This window comes from Stenella coeruleoalba, assembly GCF_951394435.1.
Source record: "Stenella coeruleoalba genome assembly, chromosome: 1".
Lineage (NCBI taxonomy): Eukaryota > Metazoa > Chordata > Mammalia > Artiodactyla > Delphinidae > Stenella > Stenella coeruleoalba.
Genome location: NC_137169.1, coordinates 183,573,301 through 183,595,281, shown reverse-complemented (window position 1 = coordinate 183,595,281; position 21,981 = coordinate 183,573,301). Strand labels below are relative to the sequence as shown.

Sequence of the window (21,981 nt, the reverse complement as noted above, 5' to 3'; positions counted from 1 at the left end):
GTCTAAACTTGCCCCAGTGTTTAAGAGGATACAGCATCCAGTGACAGCATATTTAGGTCAACTGGCAATTTTGCCAAGAAAAGAGCAGAGAGGTGGAATGGTGTAGTCACAATGGCAAAATAAATTCCCAAAGTTGGAGAACACAGATGTCTTCTTTGGCTGTCACACCACAGCAGAGCCCTGAGTCTCATCCTCTTTAATATCCACATCTTCCACTACACACACACACACACACACACACACACACACACAGTGCACTCATACACCCTCCTCTCTACTTCCTTCTTAGAGCCTTCCCTGGTTACCCAGCTCTCAGTCACCTCTCCTTTCTGTAAACACCTATAGATAACAATTCCCACCTTGCATTTTATTATCTGGGTCTTCTAGAGTGTCATATAGTACTTTCTATCTCTAACCACACTGCAAAGTCCTCGAGGATCAGGGATTGTGCTTATATAATACTTCTCTTGGGATTTTTACCTGGTCCTTGTATTGTGTTGAACTTGTCCTAAGCACTTGAAAGTAATGATTGGTGGATTGTTTTAGATGGAGTCTCTCATTCTGCAGGTCTGTTTCACATCCTTATCTTAAGTGAAAATTTCTCAAACATAATGTTTTCTGGATTCCCTAAAAGAAAAGAACTAGTAGAATTTATTACCACTTTGCCTAAAGCAGCCAAAGAAAAAGTGACAAAACAAACTATACACAGGGGAGTTATGGGGAGGTTTCTCATCTGGTTTTATTTCCCTCACTAGAATATATCTTCTGTGTCATGGAATGACTGTGTCATTGAGACCCAAAAGGCTAAGAAGTTGTCCTAGAACTTCAGAAAAAAAAAAAGAAAATAGAAAACAGATGTTCTTCCTCAAAAACTCTGGTGTTAACACCATAAGGGGAAGCCTCAGAGTCAGAAATCATGTAGGAATGGGCTTCCCTGGTGGCGCAGTGGTTAAGAATCCACCTGCCAATGCAGAGGACACAGGTTTGAGCCCTAGTCCGGGAAGATCCCACATGCCATGGAGCAACTAAGCCCATGTGCCACAACTACTGAGCCTGCACTCTAGAGCCCACGAGCCACAACTACTGAGCCCATGAGCCACAACTACTGAGCCCGCATGCCACAACTACTGAAGCCCGCGCACCAAGAGCCCATGCTCCGCAACAACAGAAGCTACCACCATGAGAAGCCCAGACACGGCAACAAGAGTAGCCCCCACTGACCACAACTAGAGAAAACCCGTACGCAGCAACAAAGACCCAATGCAGCCAAAAATAAAATAAGTAAAATAAATAGATTTATTAAAATTTATTTAAAAAAAGAAATCATGGGGGAACTCCATTTCCATGCTTCTCAATGACAGGTTTCCAAAAGATATTTCTGCCTCTTTGATGTCACTTGTAGCACCTTCTGATTGCAAGCTCCTTCAGGCCAAGCCCAGTTCCCATTCTTTTTCAGTTTCTCCCAGAGGTTGGTTATGTGGTACTCAAAATACTTGATTAAATGAAACCTTCATTTGTGATTTTTATTTCAATTACCAGGCATCATAATGGTTACCCTCGGTCTAGGCAATAACTCTCTTCCCACTAACATGGTATCATGAAAGAATTCCGTGCCTTAACCAAGGCTTATGATCTGCATCGATGAGTGAGCTAATACAGCAGAATGATGGAGCGTTCAGCCTCTAAGTCAACTACCTGAGCTTGCAGCCTGCCTTTGCTACTTATTTCTTCTGTGAACTTGAGCAAGTATCTTATCGTTTCCACATCTCAGTTTCTTTATTTGGCATGGATTTGTTAGGAAGATTAAATGAGATGATCCACATAAGTACATAAAAGAGCTACTGGTACACTCAGTGTTCAGTAGATATTAGTTATTATTAGTTGTTCTTCTTGTCTAGCTCCAGAGGGTATGTCGGTCACCTGGACTTCTGGACACATTCTCTCTGTACCCTGAATTTGGAGCCTCCACCCTGAAACAGAGACTCTTACCCCACCTCAGGAAAGTCAACATGGCTGTTTCATCCATGGCCACATGTGGATGGATGCTGAACATCCTGTGTGCCATGCACGAAGCAGTGCATGAGGGCCAGGGCTGCTGACTTGCCCGAGTTCAAATGAACCCAGACACACTCCATGACAACATGACAGTGGCTTGCATTTGTTTCCTCTTTCTTTGCTGCTTCCTTTTCAGTAAAACACTAGTACAAACCAGACCACTGTATAACAAGGAAATTTCCAGGGCTTCATATAGTTGATTATTTTTTACATGTACATGTATCTATTCTTTTTCAAGTTCTTTTTGCATTTAGGTTATTAAAGAATATTCATTCCTTAAATGTTGTGTGATCAGATCAAAGTTCAATACCAATACTTGGATAGTATTTTGCAATGCGTTGTGATCAATGTAACCCATGAAAACAGCTTTGTGATGAACTTCTTGAAGTGAGTATCAAGAAATTGTTATCTTATTTCTGTTTCTAATTCTGAGACTGCACTGGCTGGAGAACGTTAGGCAAATTACTTCCTTCTTGGATTTAGGCTTTCCCCATAATAATCTCTGAAAAATAGTATTCATTGCTACTCTACTGTCAGAGAAGATCTAAAAGCACTACAAGAGTTGCCCCCAAACAGTAGGTGAATGCAAGGAAATAAAAACCCTTTCCTATTTGGTAACTTCTCAAAACCGTCTCTCTGTGTTTCCATGATAAACTAATTAATAAAGAACTTGGATGACTTTCTGGAATCAAAAACAAAATTCAGAAAGATGATCCTATTGTACAAGGAATGACATTGTTTAATAGGGATTTACTTTCAGGGTAGGATAACTTTAGGTAGGAATTATTTTGTTAAAATTTTTCTGTGACCGGAATTAAGAATGCAGAGTGCAAATCTCAAATTATCCTGAGAACCCTCCACAAGGATGTCAGTGATTTCATAACTGTCAATCAAATCTTGAATCTTCGGCTAATCAAAATAACACAAATTTGTCCAATCTCAGAACTCCCTGAGAATTCCAATACAAATATTTTTTATTGAAATATACTTTACATATAACATTGCAATTTGATACATTTATATACTGTAATATGATTAGCATTGTAGCAACAGTTAACACCTCTATCATGTTACATATTTATCCTTTCTTTTTGGTGATTGGAATAATTAAGTTCTAGTCTCTTAGTGAGTTTGATGATTATAATACAATATTGTCTATATTCACTATACTGTGCATTAGACACCTAAGGCTTATTCACTACTTGTTGCAGGTTTGTACCCTTAAACAACATCTGTCCTAATATAAATATTTCTGAAGGCATTCTTCACCACAGATGATAGACTGCCTTGTTAATAAGGGAACAGTAATAATAGCAAGTGACATCCTAGCATATCTCTTTGTAATTTATAAATAAGTTATTTTATATACCTTACCTCATTTAATCCTCACAATATTGTGAAATAGTTATAGGAGACATAACTAGCTCAATTTTTATACATGAGAGGAGAAGAAGAAGAAGAGTGATCAGTAGAGATGATGGAGAATATGCACTCATCCGTTTATTCATCTATTCATTCAACAACTACTAGTGAATAATCACATGTGCCAAGCACTGGTAGTATATAGCAATAGACCAAATCTTTACAAATCCTATAGCTTAATGGAAGTGACTGACAGTTGAGATAATAACAATAAAATAATATAAATGTTGTGACATGGATCTTTGAGATTAAAGAGCAGAGAGCCCTACTTGAAAGTTTGGAGAAGGCCTCCTTAAGGAACTTACGTTTTAGCTGATGTGTAAGGGATGAGTAAGGAGTTAGCTAGATGAAGGGGAAGTGGGTTGAGTACTCCTGTGGGATAGAACATCATGTCCCAAGGAACAGAGTCAAGCAAAGACAAATAGAACTTATCAAGAAACCAAAAAAAAAAAAAAAAAAAAGATTTGGCATGATGAGTATAAAATGCAAGATGGAAAAGAGATGAGGCTAGAGAGTTAGACAAAGAACCAATCTCATATCGGACCTTGTAATTTATTTTAAGAGAAATGACAAGACAAAAACGAGGGCAGCATGGGAAATCTAGGATAGTAAGGTATTTTGAAGGTCAAAGGCCAGGGAGAGTTTTAGGAATATAGTCAATCACACTAATCCTATAAAGGAGCGAAAGAATAAGAGAACTGACAGTAGGTCATTTGAGACATCATGGATGACGTTAACTTTCAGTTTGATGTTAGAGGTGGAACACAAGCTCCATGTATGATTGAAATACAAGGAAATAGAGGCAAAGTACATGTAGACTATGGTTTGAAAAAGTTCAGTTCCTCTATTGCTAGCCTTGGTAGCAGGGTCAAAGGGAGTTTTTTCTAGGTAGAAATTTTTAAATATCTTTGAAGGCAGAGGGGAAAGGTTGGGTAGAGAGGGAGGACTTAAAGATGTCATGAACTCATTGCAGATTAAGGAAGTAGTAATATAAAGCATGGTGACTATAGTTAATGATATTGTATTGCACATTTGAAAGTTTCTTAGAGAGTGGATCTTTTTTTTCCCATATCTGCTTTTTTTTTGGTTTAAAATCTTTATTAGAGTATAATAGCTTTAGAATGTTGTGTTAGTTTCTGCTGTACCACAAAGTGAATCAGCTATACGTATATCGCCATATCCCCTCGCTCTTGCGTCTACCTCCTACCCTCCATATCCCACCCCTCTAGGTGGTCACAAAGCACCGACCTGATTTCCCTGTGCTAGGTGGCTGCTTCCCTCTACCCACCTATTTTACATTTCGTAGTGTATATATGTCAAAGCCATTCTCTCACTTCGTCCCAGCTTACCCTTCCCCCTCCCTGTGTCCTCAGGCCATTCTCTACATCTGCATCTTTTTTTTTCTTTGCGATACGCCGGCCTCTTAACCGCTGTGGCCTCTCCCGATGCGGAGCACAGGTTCGAGACGCGCAGGCCCAGCGGCCATGGCCCATGGGCCCAGCCGCTCAGCGGCACGGGGGATCCTCCCGGACCGGGGCACGAACCCGCGTCCCCTGCATCGGCAGGCGGACTCCCAACCACTGCGCCACCAGGGAAGTCCCTACATCTGCATCTTTATTCCTGTCCTACCTCTAGGTTCTTCAGAATCTTTTTTTTTTTTTTTTTTTTTTTAGATTCCATATGTATTTGTTAGCATACGGCATTTGTTTTTCTCTTTCTGACTTACTTCACTCTGTATGACAGACTCTAGGTCCATCCACCTCACTACAAATAACTCAATTTCATTTCTTTTTATGGCTGAGTAATATTCAATTGGCACATTGTATATATGTGCCACATCTTCTTTATCCATTCGTCTGTTGATGGACACTTACATTGCTTCCATGTCCTGGATATTGTAAATAGTGCTGCAATGAACATTGTGGTACATGACTTTTTTTTTTTTAAACAACTTTATTGGAGTAAAATGGCTTCACAATGGTTTGTTAGTTTCTGCTTTATAACAAAGTGATCAGCTATACTACATATATACCCATATCTCCTCCCTCTTACGTCTCCCTCCCACCCTCCCTATTCCCATGCCTCTAGGTGGTCACAAAGCACTGAGCTGATCTCCCTGTGCTATGTGGCTGCTTCCCACCAGCTGTCTATTTTACATTTGGTAGTATGTGTAAGTCCATACCACTACATGACTCTTTTTGAATTATGGTTTTCTCAGGGTATATGCCAAGTAGTGGGATTGCTGGGTCATATGGTAGTTCTATTTTTAGTTTTTTAAGGAACCTACATACTGTTCTCCATAGTGGCTGTATCAATTTACATTCCAACCAACAGTGCAAGAGGGTTCCCTTTTCTCCACACCCTCTCCAGAATTTATTGCTTGTAGATTTTTTGATGATGACCATTCTGACTGGTGTGAGGTGATACCTCACTGTAGTTTTGATTTGCATTTCTCTAGTGATTAGTGATGTTGAGCATTCTTTCATGTGTTTGTTGGCAATCTGTATATCTTCTTTGGAAAAATGTCGATTTAGGTCTTCTGCCCATTTTTGGATTGGGTTGTTTGTTTTTATGATATTGAGCTACATGGGCTGCTTGTATATTTTGGAGATAAATCCTTTGTCAGTTACTTCATTTGCAAATATCTTCTCCCATTCTGAGGGCTGTCTTTTCATCTTCTTTATGGTTAACTTTGCTGTGCAAAAGCTTTTAAGTTTCATTATATCCCATTTGTTTACTTTTGTTTTTATTTCCATTTCTCTAGGAGGTGGATCAAAAGGGATATTGCTATGATTTATGTCATAGAGTGTTCTGCCTCTGTTTTCCTGTAAGAGTTTTAGAGTGGCCTTGCATTTAGGTATTTAATCCATTTTGAGTTTACTTGTGTGTATGGTGTTAGGGAGTGTTCTAATTTCATTCTTTTACATGTAGCTGTCCAGTTTTCCCAGCACCACTTATTGAAGAGGTTGTCTTTTCTCCATCGTATATTCTTGCCTCCTTTGTGAAAGATAAGGTGATCATATGTGCATGGGTTTATCTCTGGAATTTCTATCCTGTTCCATTGATCTATATTTCTGTTTTTGTGCCAGTACCATACTATCTTGATTACTGTAGTTTTGTAGTATAGTCTGAAGTCAGGGAGCCTGATTCCTCCAGCTCCATTTTTCTTTCTCAAGATTGCTTTGGCTATTCAGGGTCTTTTGTGTTTCCCTACAAATTGCGACATTTTTATTCTAGCTCTGTGAAAAATGCCATTGGTAGTTTGATAGGGATTGCATTGAATCTGTAGATTGCTTTGGGTAGTATAGTCATTTTCACAATGTTGATTCTTCCAGTCCAAGAACATAGTATATCTCTCCATCTGTTGGTATCATCTTTAATTTCCTTCATCAGTGTCTTACAGTTTTCTGCATACAGGTCTTTTGTTGCCTTAGGTAGGTTTATTCCTAGGTATTTTATTCTTTTTGTTGCAGTGGTAAATGGGAGTGTTTCCTTAATTTCTCTTTCATATTTTTCATCATTAGTGTATAGGAACGCAAGAAATTTCTGTGCGTTAATTTTGTATCCTGCTACTTTACAAAATTCATTGCTTAGCTCTAATAGTTTTCTGGTAGCATCTTTAAGATTCTCTGTGTATAGTATCATGTCATCTGCAAACAATGATGGTTTTACGTCTTCTTTTCTGATTTGGATTCCTTTTATTTCTTTTTCTTCTCTGATTGCTCTGGCTAAAACTTCCAAAACTATGTTTAATAATAGTGAGTGTGGACAACCTTGTCTTGTTCCTGATCTTAGTGGAAATGGTTTCAGTTTTTCATCATTGAGAATGATGTTGGCTGTGGGTTTGTCATATATGGCCTTTGTTATGTTGAGGTAAGTTCCCTCTATGCCTACTTTATGGAGGATTTTTATCATAAATGGGTGTTGAATTTTGTCAAAAGCTTTTTCTGCACCTATTGAGATGATCATATGGTTTTTATCCTTCAATTTGTTAATATGGTATATCACATCAATTGATTGGCATATATTGAAGAATCCTTGCATTCCTTGGATAAACCCCACTTGATCATGGTGTATGATCCTTTTAATGTGCTGTTGGATTCTGTTTGCTAGTCTTTTGTTGAGGATTTTTGCTTCTATGTTCATCAGTGATATTGGCCTGTAGTTTTCTTTTTTTGTGACACCTTTGTCTGGTTTTGGTATCAGGGTGATGGTGGCCTTGAAGAATGAGTTTGGGAGTGTTCCTGCCTGTGCTATATTTTGGAAGAGTTTAACACTATAGGTGTTAGCTCCTCTCTAAATGTTTGCTAGAATTCGCCTGTGAAGCCATCTGGTCCTGGGCTTTTCTTTGTTGGAAGATTTTTAACCACACTTTCAAATTCAGTGCTTGTGATTGATCTGTTTATATTTTCTATTTCTTCCTGGTTTAGTCTCGGGAGGTTGTGCTTTTCTAAGAATTTGTCCATTTCTTCCAGGTTGTCCATTTTATTGGCATATAGTTGCTTGTAGTAATCTCTCATGATCCTTTGTATTTCTGCCATGTCATGTGTTACTTCTCCTTTTTCATTTCTAATTCTGTTGATTTGAGTCTTCTCTCTTTTTTTCTTGATGAGTCTGGTTAATTGTTTATCAATTTTGTTTATCTTGTCAAAGAACCAGCTTTTAGTTTTATTGATCTTTTCTATGCCTGCAGGTGACCCCGTGGTAAAGGAATAAATAAATGCTTGCTGGTGTCCGGGAGTAGTCTGCTGGTTTTTGGATAGTTGTTACCACTGGTCCTCTACAGTTTGGGAAATTCTGACCTGTATTCAAGCTCATTGACTCTTTCCTCAGCTGTGACCAGTCTATGGTTGAGCTCATCCAAGGTGTTTACAACTGCCCATTTCCCTCTGAGCACTGCTTTCACTGTACCCAGTAAATTCTGCCGTGTTGCTCACAGGGTCTTGGTGCTCTGGCCAGGTGTCAGGCTTGTTAAATGATTTTGAAGAAATACTTTTGTAAAATTTTTATTGAAATATAGTTGATTTTGGTGAACTATATGGTGATTATATGCAGATGACATGATACTGTATACAGAAAGCCCTAAAGACTCCTCACAAAAACTACTAGTACTGATAAATGAATTCAGCAAGGTAGCAGGATACAAGATTAACATACAGAAATCTGTTACATTTCTTTACACTAGCAATAAAAATATCAGAAAGGGAATGTAAAAAAACAATTTCTTTTAAAATCACATTAAAAAATATCTAGGAATAATCCTGACCAAGGAGGTGAAAGAATTATATGCTGGGAACTATAAAACATGAAAAAAGGAAACTGAAGATGATTCAAAGAAATGTAAAGATATCCCATGCTCTTGGATTGGAAGAATTAATATTGTTAAAATGGCCATACTACCCAAAGCAATCTACAGATTTAATGCAATCTCTGTCAAATTACCCATGACATTTTTCAGAGTACTAGAAGAAATATTCCTAAAATTTATACAGAACCATAAAATTTATGGAATTAATAAATTTTAGGGAACTGTAAAAGAATTGCCAAAGTAATCCTGAGGAAAAAGAACAAAGCTGGAAGCATAACCCTCCCAGACTTCAGACAATACTACAAACCTACAGTAGTCAAAACAGTGTGGTATTGACACAAAAACAGACATATGGATCAATGGAACAGAATAGACAGCCTAGGAATAAATCCACACACCTACAGTCAATTAATCTTCATTAAAGAAGGCAAGAATATACAATGGAGAAAAGACAATCTCTTCAATTGGTATTGGGAAAACTGGACAGCCACATGTAAATCAATGAAATTACAACACTCCCTCACACCATACACAAAAATAAACTCAAACTGGCTTAAAGACGTAAATAAAAGACACAACACCATAAAACCCCTAGAAGAGAACATAGGCAAAACATTCTCTGACATAAATCATACCAATGTTTTCTTAGGGCAGTCTCCCAAGGCAATAGAAATAAAAGCAAAAATAAACAAATGGGACCTAATCAAACTTATAAGCTTTTTCACAGCAAAGGAAACCATAAACAAAATGAAAAGACAACCTACGGACTGGGAGAAAACATTAGCAAATTATGTGACCAACAAGGGCTTAATTTCAAAAATACACAAACAGCTTATACAACTTAATAACAAACAAACACAAACAACCCAATCAAAAAACGGGCAGAAGACTTAAATAGACATTTCTTCAAAAAGACATAGAGATGGCCAACCGGCACATGAAAAGATGCTTAACATCACTAATTATTAGAGAAATGCAAATCAAAACTACAATGAGGTACAACCTCACACCAGTCAGAATGGCATCATTCTTCCAATCCAAGAGCATGGGATATCTTTACATTTCTTTGAATCATCTTCAGTTTCCTTTTTTCATGTTTTATAGTTCCCAGCATATAGTTCTTTCACCTCCTTGGTCAGGATTATTGCTAGATATTTTTTAATGTGATTTTACAAGAAATTGTTTTTTTACTTTCCCTTTCTGATATTTTTATTGTTAGTGTAAAGAAATGCAACAGATTTCTGTATGTTAATCTTGTATCCTGCTACCTTGCTGAATTCGTTTATCAGTACTAGTAGTTTTTGTGAGGAGTCTTTAGGGTTTTCTGTATACAGTATCATGTCATCTGCATATAATCACCATTTTACCTCTTCCCTTCCAATTTGGATGACTTTTATTTCTTTTTCTTGCCTGATTGCTAGCTAGGACTACCAATGCTATGCTGAATAGAAGTGATGCGAATGGACATCCTTGTCTGATTCCAGGTTTTAGTAGGAAGGCTTGATGAAATATTTTGTTATGTTATTTAAACTACCAAAATTTCAAAGTGCATCTGATTATTTTAGTGAAAATAATTCTATCCATTTGTTGCTAAAACGGAGTATCTAAAATACTGAGATGGTTGTTTCAGTCATAACTAAAATCATTGTTCTTATAACCATGTCTTCTTCTTCAAGATCCATGTTTTCTTACTATTGCTTTTCTGTCTGAGCTCCTCTCCTCTCTGTTGCTTCTGCCACTATAGATCACGCCTCACTGGGGCTATCTCATTAGCCTTTTAGGTGGTCTTGCTCTGCCCCTCCCACCCACCTTTCACCATGCTACCTGAACTACCTTAGCTACCTTCTCTGAAAAAGGTCCCATCAAGCCATAAATTTCTAAAATAAAAAAACAAAAAGCCCCTAAATAGTAAAGCAGAGATTCCTTGAAATAGCACTACAGCTGCTTGGGATGTGGTTTCCTTTTTGTTCAGTGTCAGCTCCCGTCTCTTATCTCCACCTATCACCTTCACCAGCAGGGGACCACACACACTGTCTTCCGCACCCTGTGCCTTTGCTCACACTTCACCCTCTGCCTGTAGGCCTGCCTCCTACTCTTTCATCACACATGAATTAAAATTCTTCCCCCTTCTCTCATTTGGCTAGAATGTGTTATCCTTTATTATAGCCCTATGCTTATCATAGCACTTGCTTCATTCGTTATTGTATTGGATGATCTAATTGAAAAAAGAACTGGGCTGGGATTTGGACAATCCAGATTTGAATTCCTGAATTACTTCTTAACCTCACTGTGTCTCAGCTTCCCCATTTGTAAATGACAGATTGGGGATTGATTTTCTTTGTATGAGGTACCTTTTAGCTCTATAATTCTGTGAATCCATCTATCTCTCTTACTAGATATAGCTTCTTAAATCACAATGTCTTACAAAGTTTCACATTGTCTATAGCACCTAACTGCACTTTGTACCTAGAAAAACCTTGACATATATTTGTGGAATAAATGAATGAATTAGTGAATGAATAATTAGATCTTTATAAACGATAAAATCACTATTATGTTTGCAACTTAAATAAAATGTATTTAAATAAAGTGTATTCTCCATTTAACTATGTTTCTAGAGAAGATCTAAGACAAGGCAGCTAGTAAGAATAAGCCACAGAGATTAAAGCTTTTCAGTATTCATTATTCCAAGCAGCATTCACATATCAATATGCAAATATATAACGTGTGAAGAAGCTGAATATGTACTTAGTTGCTAGAAGGAACTCACTGAAACTAAAAAAGATATTTAAGATAGAGAAAGGCTGCCTAACAAAACTAATTATAAACTGATAATAACACAAATATAATTGGCATCTATTTAACTTTCTATTGCCAGACACTGAGGTGAGTTTTGTGTGTGTGTGCATTCTTTTATTTTAATCCTTAAATTATACTATGCGGTAGAAATAATTATTATTTCTTTACAGATGAGAACACCTGGACCCAGAGAAGTTATGCAAAGTGCTCAAGCTCACACAAAGTGTAAGTAGCAGAGTGAGGATTTAAATTCAGGTCTATCTAAATCTAAACCCATCTCTGAACCACAGTACTCATTTGCCTCCCCTGTGATGATACAGCCTAGAAAATAACAGATGTTTTTAAAAACATCTTGAAAAGACAACTTAGTTGATGGACCTTACTTTGTTGAAAGGAAACAGATCCACTTACACTAACTCAAGGAAAAAAAATGGTTTGTTAAAATGATTTACAAGGCCTAGAACAGGAACTGAAATTATATCAGAAACTGAAGCATCTCTGGGCATTGACTGTTTTCAACTTTTTCTTTCCAACAAGTTTCATGGTCTCTCTCTCTCTCCCTCCCTCCCTCCCTCCCTCCTGTTCATGGCAGCACCTGCTTTTCCTTTTACATTAGCTCTATTCTTCCTGTCAACAGTTCCATGGCATCATTTAACTTCTCCACTGCTAAGTGGTACTTTTCCCTTGTATGTTCTAGATCAAATTCCTACGAAAGGGCATTGGATTTGCCCAACTCATTTTATTGCACAAGGCTTGCTTCTGCTGGGAAGAGGGTACCCTGACTGACCAACATTAACATGTAGTCTGCTTACCAGATAGATGCCTCTTTCTTTCCCTTTGCCCTGAGATTACCCACCCTATACCATTCCACAACTCTTTTTTCTTTACAAACAAGTTTCTACAAAAAGTAGTATAACATATTGTTTCAGGTTCCATTAACTCCTCATCTGGCGCTATTCTTCCCATTTGTTCTTCAGTCCTTGAAATCTGGATTCTTCTCCCATTACGCCATTGAAAATGACCTTGCTGATGACACCAGCAACTACTTACCGGTGGAGTCTAATGAGCAATTATCAATCTTCGTAGTATTTGACTTCTTGCAGCCTCTAACATCACTGACCACACCCTCATTCTCAGTCTTTTAGGCCTGCTTTTCTTCCAGTTGACCTCCTTTGTCTCTGGCTGTTACTCTATAGGATTCCTTTGCTATGCCTGTCTTCAACTGTTGGTGCTCACCGGGTCTCAGTCGTTTGCTCCCTCTCTAAACCCTCTCTATAGTTATTTTATCCACATCATTGACTTTATTCTAAAGGCTGTTGACTTTCAAATATTAATCCCATCTCATGTGACTCTTCCTGAGTTCCAGCTATATACTAGTAATGCCCACTGGGATATTCTACAGACATCTCAAATCATACTTATAAAACTGAACTCATTATCTCATCCATCCCAAACTTTCTCTAGTTCCTCCTTCCATATCCCCTACCATGAAAGCATCACCATCTTCCTCACTTTGTCGAGCAAGGTCCTTCCTTCTTCTTTATCCCTCACCTTAAATTGATCGCTTTACTAGTTAAGACTCTGATTTCAATTAGGAGAAGAAAACTTAAGGTAGCTGAGTGGGGAAAAGTAAAAGGGAATTTGTCATAGAGCTGCAGTGATTCTTACAGAATCCAGGGGTAAGAACATAGCTGGGCCTTATGGGTCAAGAGCAGTTCAGTGGCGTTTCTTTCCATTTTTCATTTCTGCTTCTCTCTGTGTACCCCTTTCATTCTTCTGTCTCAGCCAGATTGGGTCTCTCTGCTTCTCAGTCCACTCTATAGGAGGAAGATGGGCTATCACATAGCTATCAAATTTTTATCTTCTCCAGTCAAGAGATCATGCCAGGGCAGTTAATTCCAGACAAGTCAACACTGGCTAAGAGAATGGGCTCACATGGTGAAAATGAGGCTGCTGAAACCCACCCCTGTGGTTAAAGAAGTCTGATAAGGAAACCATTATGACTTTGGCAGAAACCCCGGTGGTACCTACCACAATCACTACAGTCTGGTGAGTCTATGTCATAAATTTTTCTCTCAGTCTCATCACCAATGCCATTGTCCTTGTTCAGGTTCTCCTTCGTCTCTTCCATGGACTAATTTACTCACATTAATTATCATATATACAGTCCTCTGATCATTTGTTTACATACATGTTTCTCAGCTAAATTCTAAACTGCTTGAGGACAGGCATTATATCTTTTCATTTAGTTTCCCCTCTGGTATAATTTCTGAGATATACTTGGCCTCAGGAAATATTTGTTCAATAAGTAAAAGAGGCATTTTGTATCTTAGGCCATTATTCATTTGAATCCCCTACCTAACCACCCTGACTTGGATTCCATGCCTGCCAATAACCTTCTGGTTATAATTTGAATTACCATACAATGCTTCCTTCAGGAAGAGAACGTGCTGACCAATAAACTTCTACCTTAGTTTAAATCTTACTCTCTTAAGAGTTTGGTTATGCAGTCCCTGAGAGATGTATAAACTCTAAGACTTTGTTAAAATACAGTTTCTAGACCTAAAAACCTGGTTCCTGGACTTCAGACATGGTAATTTCACCACTCTGAAATAACCACTCTGAAAAGCCTTGTTGAGGAAGCAACTCACCACTTAAGGTGGCATCTGTCAAAGTCTGTGCCCAGAAACCACAGTTCATGTTTCCAAAAATATTCGTGTGAAGTAGTTAATAACAAATCAAGGTTCTAGAGATTTATAATGCCTTTGCAGAGGAAAAATGTGTGGATTCTAAAATCTCACATATTACTGAACTCTTTATTGCTCAATAGAAATATGTGGGAAAAAATTCCCATAGAGATATGGCTTCAAGTTCATGAGAGATCAGTTTTCCTGAACGTGTTTGCCACAAAGGATGATACGTAACATAAAAAACATGGTTCTAAGAGCCATTTTTTGAGAAGATACACATGGCTGTTTCTAATAAATATATTTAATAAAGGCCAAAGGCACAAGCTTACCTTAAAATTTGGTGAAAGCATTACTATAGTAAAGCAAGCTAATGTGCTCTAGAATACTGCTTCCTAGGAAAACAAGGATAATGAAATGACTTTCATGATGCTGATGGTGGTATGTGGTAGCCAGTTTTTTTAAAAATTTTTTATTGAAGTATAGTTGATGTACAATATTAAATAAGTTATAGGTATATAGCACAGTGATTCACAATTTTTAAAAGTTATGCTCCATGTATAGTTATTATAAAATATTGGCTATGTTCCCTGTGCTATACAATATATCCTTGTAGATTATTTTATAGATAATAGTTTGTACCTCTTAATCCCCTACCCCTAGATTCTTAGGAAGCTAAGGGGACACACCTGAGGAGGTATGGTGGCATCAGACCCTCTAATTGCTTAATAACAAGACACATCAGCAAGCACTTACTCAACAAGCAATCTGTGTTCGTTGATTATGTGCCAGGCTAGCAATAGAGCTGGGGACACAGCAGTCACAGCCCTTGCTCTCCAGTTAGCATGGTAATCATGGAGGTAATCGCCCATGACTGCCATCTGGGCACCAAGCATCCCTCGGGGCATGGGAGCTACACAAGCCACATAAACCAGGTTCTTTGCATATTGTGGACCAAGCGGAGATGACCAGTCACATGTCATTTTGCTTCTCTTTCTTACTGTGGTAGCCAGTTTTATGGAGCACTTGTTATATACATAAATACTTACAATTTTCCATGCATTGTTTTACTTAGAGTTTTTAAAAACCTAGAGGAATGGACATTAGACTATTTTGAGAGGTTGTTTGCAGCATATGTATCTCATATCTTGCTGGTCATTCTAACCAAGAACCAGCATCCCATCTTTTTTGTTCATTCATTTCAATATTTGTTGCGTCCTTTCAATTCCAAGCACTATTTTAGGTGCTGGTGATACAGCATTGAATAAATAAAGTGCTTTTATCTTGGGGCTTACCTTTTCTTGGGGAGGAAAGAGAATAAGATAGATGTTAAATTAACAGGTCAACTTGAGAAGTGGCAGTTTAAAAACTTAGGAATAAATCCAACTCTTTAATAAAAATGAAATCAATGGCAGCCACCATTTTAGTATCACTATGTATCAGAAACCTTTCATATATTAATTGGTATTTTAAACTTATTTTATTTTATTCCTGGATTCAACAAATATTAAGCTCCAACTATGCATCAGACATTGGATAAACAAAACAAACAAGAAACTGAGTCTCAGAGAGGGCAAGTAATTTGTCCAAGACCCAAATAAGTGATAACAGCAAAACTGGGATTTTGAAAAAGTATGTCTGACTTCAAAAGTAGAAGCAGAGTAACTAGTTATGAAGCTACTGAAATAATCTTGGTCCACAAACAAGAGCCATAGCAGAAAAGAGGTCAGATTCTCTTTGAAAGTAAAGACAATATGATTTCCTTAAATGGGTGAAAAACAGAAGTCAAGAATGACTCTATGGCTCAAAGGTTTTCGGCTCATGCAATATGATTGAAATGAGGAGGGCTTCAAGAAAAGCTGGTTTGAGGAAACATTAAAAGATTCACTTTGGGAAAGTTGAATTTAAGATGTCCATTGTACCTCCAATGTGAAATTATTGACTAGACAAGTGAATTTACAAGTCTGAAATAAAGGAGAACAACTTGGGCTAGAGATAAAAATTTGAGAGTTGACAGCATACAGGTAAATAATGTAATATTGATTGTGGCAAGGCTCATATGCCATAGACTGCCAGCATTCAAGTGGCAAAGTTGTCACTAGGTTATGAAAAGTGAAGAGCATGACTGTTTTTCAGACTCAAATAGAAGATAGAAGGCCATTTGCTTTTGTGATGAGAGATGGATTATGGTAAGTCTCATGGACAACACTAACTTTGGTTTTTTGTTCTGCTTTTTAAATTTTTATTTGTTTAGAAGCTTTGATTGTCTTTACTTGGAGAAATATTCAGCTGAGATTCGAAGTTGTATGCCGTGAAGCAGTGGTTCTTAAACTGTAGTGTACATAAGAATCACCTATGGGTCAGAGCTCATTAAAAATTTGATTCCTAGGCCTCACTCCTAGAAACATTTATTCATTGGAATATGAGTGGGGCCTGGGGATCTTTTTTTTTTTTCCAAGCGTACTGGGTGAATCTGATATAGAGTCCATAGGCCTCAGTTTGAAAAACTCCACTATTGATCACTGAACAAATTGTTTTGTCTTAGTAGTGTAAAGACAGTTGCTTCTTGGTGCATCTGCCCAGCAAGGCTTAAACCAAATAGGATTTTGTCCTGTTCGAGAAATGCAAGACAAGGTAGTTTATTGACTATTTACCCTTTTGCAAGTTAATTTACAAGGTTCTTTTCTTTTCCATAATTACTTTAACAATGTTCCTGAGAACAGGGTGCTTTTTTTTTTTTTAACTTTTATTGGAGTATAGTTGCTTTACAGTGTTGTGTTGGTTTCTGTGGTACAGCAAAGTGAATCAGTTATATGTATACATAGATCTACTCTTTTTTAGATTTCCTTCCCATTTAGGTCACCAAAGATCACTGAGTACGGTTCCCTGTGCTAAACAATAGGTTCTCATTAGTTATCTATTTTATACATAGTAGTGTATATATGTCAATCCTCATCTCCCAATTCGTCCCACATCTCCCTGCCGCCCTTGGTAACCATTAGTTTGGAGAACAGGTTTTGATGGGGAAGAAGGACAGTACTTGAGAACTGTAGGTGATGGGATGGGAGACAGTAAAAAAAGGAGCTTGAAGGCTGCCCATTGGATTCTGTCATGCAGAGTACACATGATAACGTTAAATTCACACCAACACTCATATCTGTGATTCATTTGTTTGTTCATTCAACAGACAATAAGAACCAAGGTCCAGGCACTGTCAGACCCTAGTCTCTGGCCACCAGATTCCTCTCAGAGACTAGCCCATTAGATAAGAGGTTCAACCTGAAAGCAGGTAGGGAAGATGAAGAGGCTCTCTTCATCTTCCATTCTAAGAAACTTAAATTCACCAGTACAGCTCAGTCCAACTCAGACTCTGTATTGAGGCCCTGTGCGAAAAATATCTCTGCTCCACCCTCCCCCCACCCTGCCCCACATGATGTCCCTGGACAACACCAAAGCTGGGTGGAAACAATCACCCTGAAGGCTGAAAACAGAGATTCCCACCCTGATTATGCAATTGAAGCAATGAGAAAGTTGGTTTAATCTAATGGGCCCTAAAAAATGAATTTTCATTTTTCTATTGCCCAACGCTTTCTGAGTTCTTTGAGCAGGTCACATAAACCCTGTAGTCTACTTTCCCAAGCAATATAATGAGATTCACCAATACTGCTATGTGTCTTGGAGCGACAGCTCAACCAAATTGTGTGGAACTCCTTAAAGCTGTTAACTGCTGATAGAAATCAGTAGATGATTAAAATAAAATGAATGGAAGAGTCTGCATTTTGCTATCTAGAGCATTCATTGTGGATATGTAGACAGAGTCTGCTTAGAGCCCAGCACTGTGTGTTTAAAAAAAAAAATTGAACTAGTTCCTTCATGCTACTTTAATTTTTCTTGACTATCAAGAAATTGAAAAAAATGTTTTATATTCATTTCTAACAATTTTCTTAAGTCTAACTTTTCAGAACAGTGAACCCTCCTACACTGTTGGTGGGAATGTAAATTGGTGCAGCCACTATGGAGAACAGTATGGAGGTTCCTCAAAAAAACTAAAAATAGAACTACCATATGATCCAGCAATCCCTCTCCTGGGTATATATCCAAAGAAACAAAAACACTAATTGAAAACATACATGCACCCCAGTGTTCATAGCATTATTTACAATAGCCAGGATATGGAAGCGACTCAAGTGTCCATCAACAGATAAGTGGATAAAGATGTAATTTAGATATACAATGGAATATTACTGACATAAAAAAGGATGAAATAATGCCATTTGAAACAATGTAGATAGACCATTATGCTTAGTGAAATGTCAGAGAAAGCCAAATACTGTATGTTGTCACTCACATGTAAAATCTAAAAAATAAAGCAAACATATAACAAAACAGAAACAGACTCACAGATACAGAGAACAAACTATTGGTTACCAGTGGGGAGAGGGAAGGGAGAGGAGCAAGATAGGGGTAGGGGTAGGGGATTAAGAGGTACAAACTACTATGTATAAAATAAATAAGCTACAAGGTACAAACTACTATGTATAAAATAAGCTACAAGGATATATTGTACAGCACAGGGAATATAACCAATATTTTATAATAACTTTAAATGGAGTATAATATATAAAAATTTTGAATCACTATGTTGTATACCTAAAACTAATATAACATTGTACATCAACTATACCTCAATTTAAAAACTTCTAAAAATAAATTTAAAAAGCAGTGTTTCATATGGGCCAGAATTTCTTTGATGCACCCTCATATTCTCTGGATCAAAAACTCTAGTCTGATAACCCACAGATAAATCAGCTACAGATGACTTACCAACATATACTTTATTATAGGTTTAAAATGTAAACAACTGTTTGAAGAAACAAGGAAACAGTATACATTGAAAGCGAAACCTGAAATTACAACACTAGGGAAATTTAAAGGTCATCTGTCAGTAGCTGTCTTTCTGGTTGCAACTGCAGAGACCTCTGCTTACCCTGAGAAATCACTGATGTGTGGGGCTTTTGCTAGGAGTATGACAATTTCACTTTCTCCCTTGTCTGCCTTGATTGTCCCAGGAATGACGCAGAAGCCAAGAGGAGTTATTAAGGAGAGTTTTACAAGCAGTGGTGTACTGGTGAATGGGTTTTCCAAAAAGAAAAGCCCTGATTTGTAGCATTTGCCAGTTCCCATGGTATAAATAGTCCCACCATGGCCAATTTCAAGGATGACTGTATTTAACAACCAGATTGTATAATTTGTGAAAATTTAACAATCACTTCTTATGAACTAGTACTGGTCCACTCCAGCACACTACTGCTTATAACTCAACAACAATCAATATCACCAAGTTTCCATAAATATAAGTCATATAACTTTAATCTCCTGAGAAAATATACATATGCCAGAGGAATCAGGCGTCCAAGCCTTTGGCCCTAAGCTACTCAGCAGACATCTTTTAAAAAAAAATTACTAAGACGCACCGTGGCCTCAGGCTTAGTCTGCTCCCAGGCAGTTTTTCTTGCTCACAATACAAATATTTTTAAATTAGCTTTACACGGTGATACTATTAATTAACAATGTAGCCTTTTACAAATATCCATAAATATTTTAACTTGGGTTATCACGTAATCACATTACATACCTTTCAACAAGAACCCATAAGCAGCTAGTTAATTTTGCAGAGTCCAAAACTTTGGCAGACTGTCATTGAATTGAGTGCTATTCATTCTTTTTGGAAGTTAACACATTTGACCAAGACAGGCTCTTCAAAGTGAGGAAGGGGATTTGGTTGAAGTCAGTCCTGAACAACACGCTGTGCTCCCTGCTCCAGGCAAGGAAAGGAAAAGTTTGCTGAGAAAGGAAAGAATTGGTGTAGCTTCCCTCTAACTATGCTTGGGCTAAAAGGGAATATACCGCCTGAAAAATCAAATCTCCTAAACTTTATAGACTTCTAATATGATAGCAGAAATACCAACCCTAGAGCTAGAACAGTGTGATACAGTGGGAAGCTCAGGGCCCTTTGTTAATCACTAGTTCTGTCGGTTGAAACAAGTTACCTATGTTCCATCTGCCTCCAAATTCTCATTGTTAAAACTGTGCCAAAAATACCTGCTCCACTAACTTCATAGAATTGTCATGTGATATATGAAAGCACTTTGCAAACTGTGCAGAGCTAGCTAAAAATATGAAATCATTACATGACAAAATACAGTAATGGTAATATCAATTTCTGGGGTAAATCTTATGATTAGTAATGATTACTCTTTCTTTACTACTGACAATGTTTAGACACATACACAAGTTCTCTTGAAGCCCTATGTGAAGGTTCAGAATGACCCTTTTGACCAGCTAGTTTTATAAAGCACCCTGCGTCCTGAGTATGATAAAATCAAGGAAAGTTCCCGAATAAAGTGCGTTCCATTCCAATGCCACCTGTGCCTCGGTCCCAACAGTTCTCAAGAGTGTTCTCTATCCTCTAATGCCATCAAATCTAAAGTGGTGTATTGCTGGCCTGTGGCCACCCTCCAAGTCTGACTACTTTTTATTAGGAGGGTCTCAGAAGATGGGAATATGGGAAGAATGAAGTCAAGAAATCCACGGCCCAAGAGTATGAGAACAAGGCCAGGCTACTGCCCTAGATCTTTTTTCATACCAGATAAGGCTCCCATGGGAATAAGAGTTCATTTTTTTCCACCCAGGGAGTCAAGGATTAGACAAAGACACTTTGAGAAGATTCTGTCCTCTAGCCACCCGTATTCATTTTATCATGAACTAGTAAAGTGCCTTTGCTGACCTAACGTCAAGGGTACCAAATGTCTTTGGTCCTCCCTCTGAGTCTTATTCAGACAGGCATGAGAAATGAAAATCCACATGCAGAGGAGTTCTGTTTGTGTTGATCTGTATGCCCAGATGAACTGTAGGCATTGAGACTCTTCCTCCTCCATCCTACCCACTGGCATCTCTGCATGTGCTGAAGAGGACAGAGGAGACCAAATCGAGTCTCTAGGAGATGAACTGGGGATTTGCTAGCAAATAGATCCCCCAGTATGTGTTATTTTTTAGAACCTGATGTTCAGCGTTGAATATCAAGTCTATTACATCTCCAGCATGGAATTCATAAGCCCCTCCTACGTTCTGGATTGTAGAGTTGTTCGTTAGAGCTTGTATGGGGTCTTCATTCTTACGTAGCAGCGCCTCAAAAGGAGCTCGCCCCTTGTAGGCTGTATTGGGAGCCACTTGGCCGTAAATTAAATACAAACCATTCTGAAGTATTTTCAGCCTCCAGTCAGCTGTCTTAGTCACACAAGAAGGCTCAGGAGAGGGCATTTGCCATTTTGAAGGTAATGGTCCTATAAGACATTTACAAGAAAGGCGGGGGAGAGAAAGCAAAAAAAAAAAAAAAAAAAAAAGGAAAGCATAGTTATTTAATTATTTCATCTTCTTCCTGATTATAGTTCTTTCCTACTTACAGGATGTTTCTTTACCCGGTCTATACTAGTTCTCTCCAACCACAATTTTAGTATTTTAAGTATCTACCTACTCCTTGTTTTAGAGAAACTGCAGCTCCTAAGTGCATCTCTTGCTTGGGGAGTTCTAAGGAAATACATTTAGAATAGGGACACGGGTTAAGTTTTAGCGTAGCACTTCATCTCTTGTCGATCGATATTTGTGAAAGGGAAGAAAGGAGGAAGGAAGAGAGGAATCACCTGCCAGGAT

The 21,981-nt window shown here is 37.9% G+C and overlaps 1 protein-coding gene and 1 long non-coding RNA gene across 4 annotated transcripts in view; one reads left to right on the top strand and one right to left on the bottom strand.

The window, feature by feature from the left end:
* LOC307182846 overlaps nt 1-21,981 on the top strand; it is a 251,859-nt gene that overhangs the window by 225,412 nt on the left and 4,466 nt on the right. The window contains exon 2 of the long non-coding RNA XR_013827275.1: nt 11,755-11,809. This is a non-coding gene — a long non-coding RNA (uncharacterized lncRNA). The remainder of the gene's footprint in view (nt 1-11,754; nt 11,810-21,981) is intronic.
* Nucleotides 17,715-21,981, bottom strand: part of TNFSF18 (TNF superfamily member 18) — an 87,192-nt gene continuing 82,925 nt past the window's right edge. For all 3 annotated transcript variants that reach the window (XM_079914420.1, XM_079914422.1, XM_079914421.1), the window contains one exon: nt 17,715-21,614. In XM_079914420.1, the coding sequence (XP_079770546.1) occupies nt 21,268-21,614 (347 nt within the window). In that variant the 3' untranslated portion in view covers nt 17,715-21,267. The remainder of the gene's footprint in view (nt 21,615-21,981) is intronic.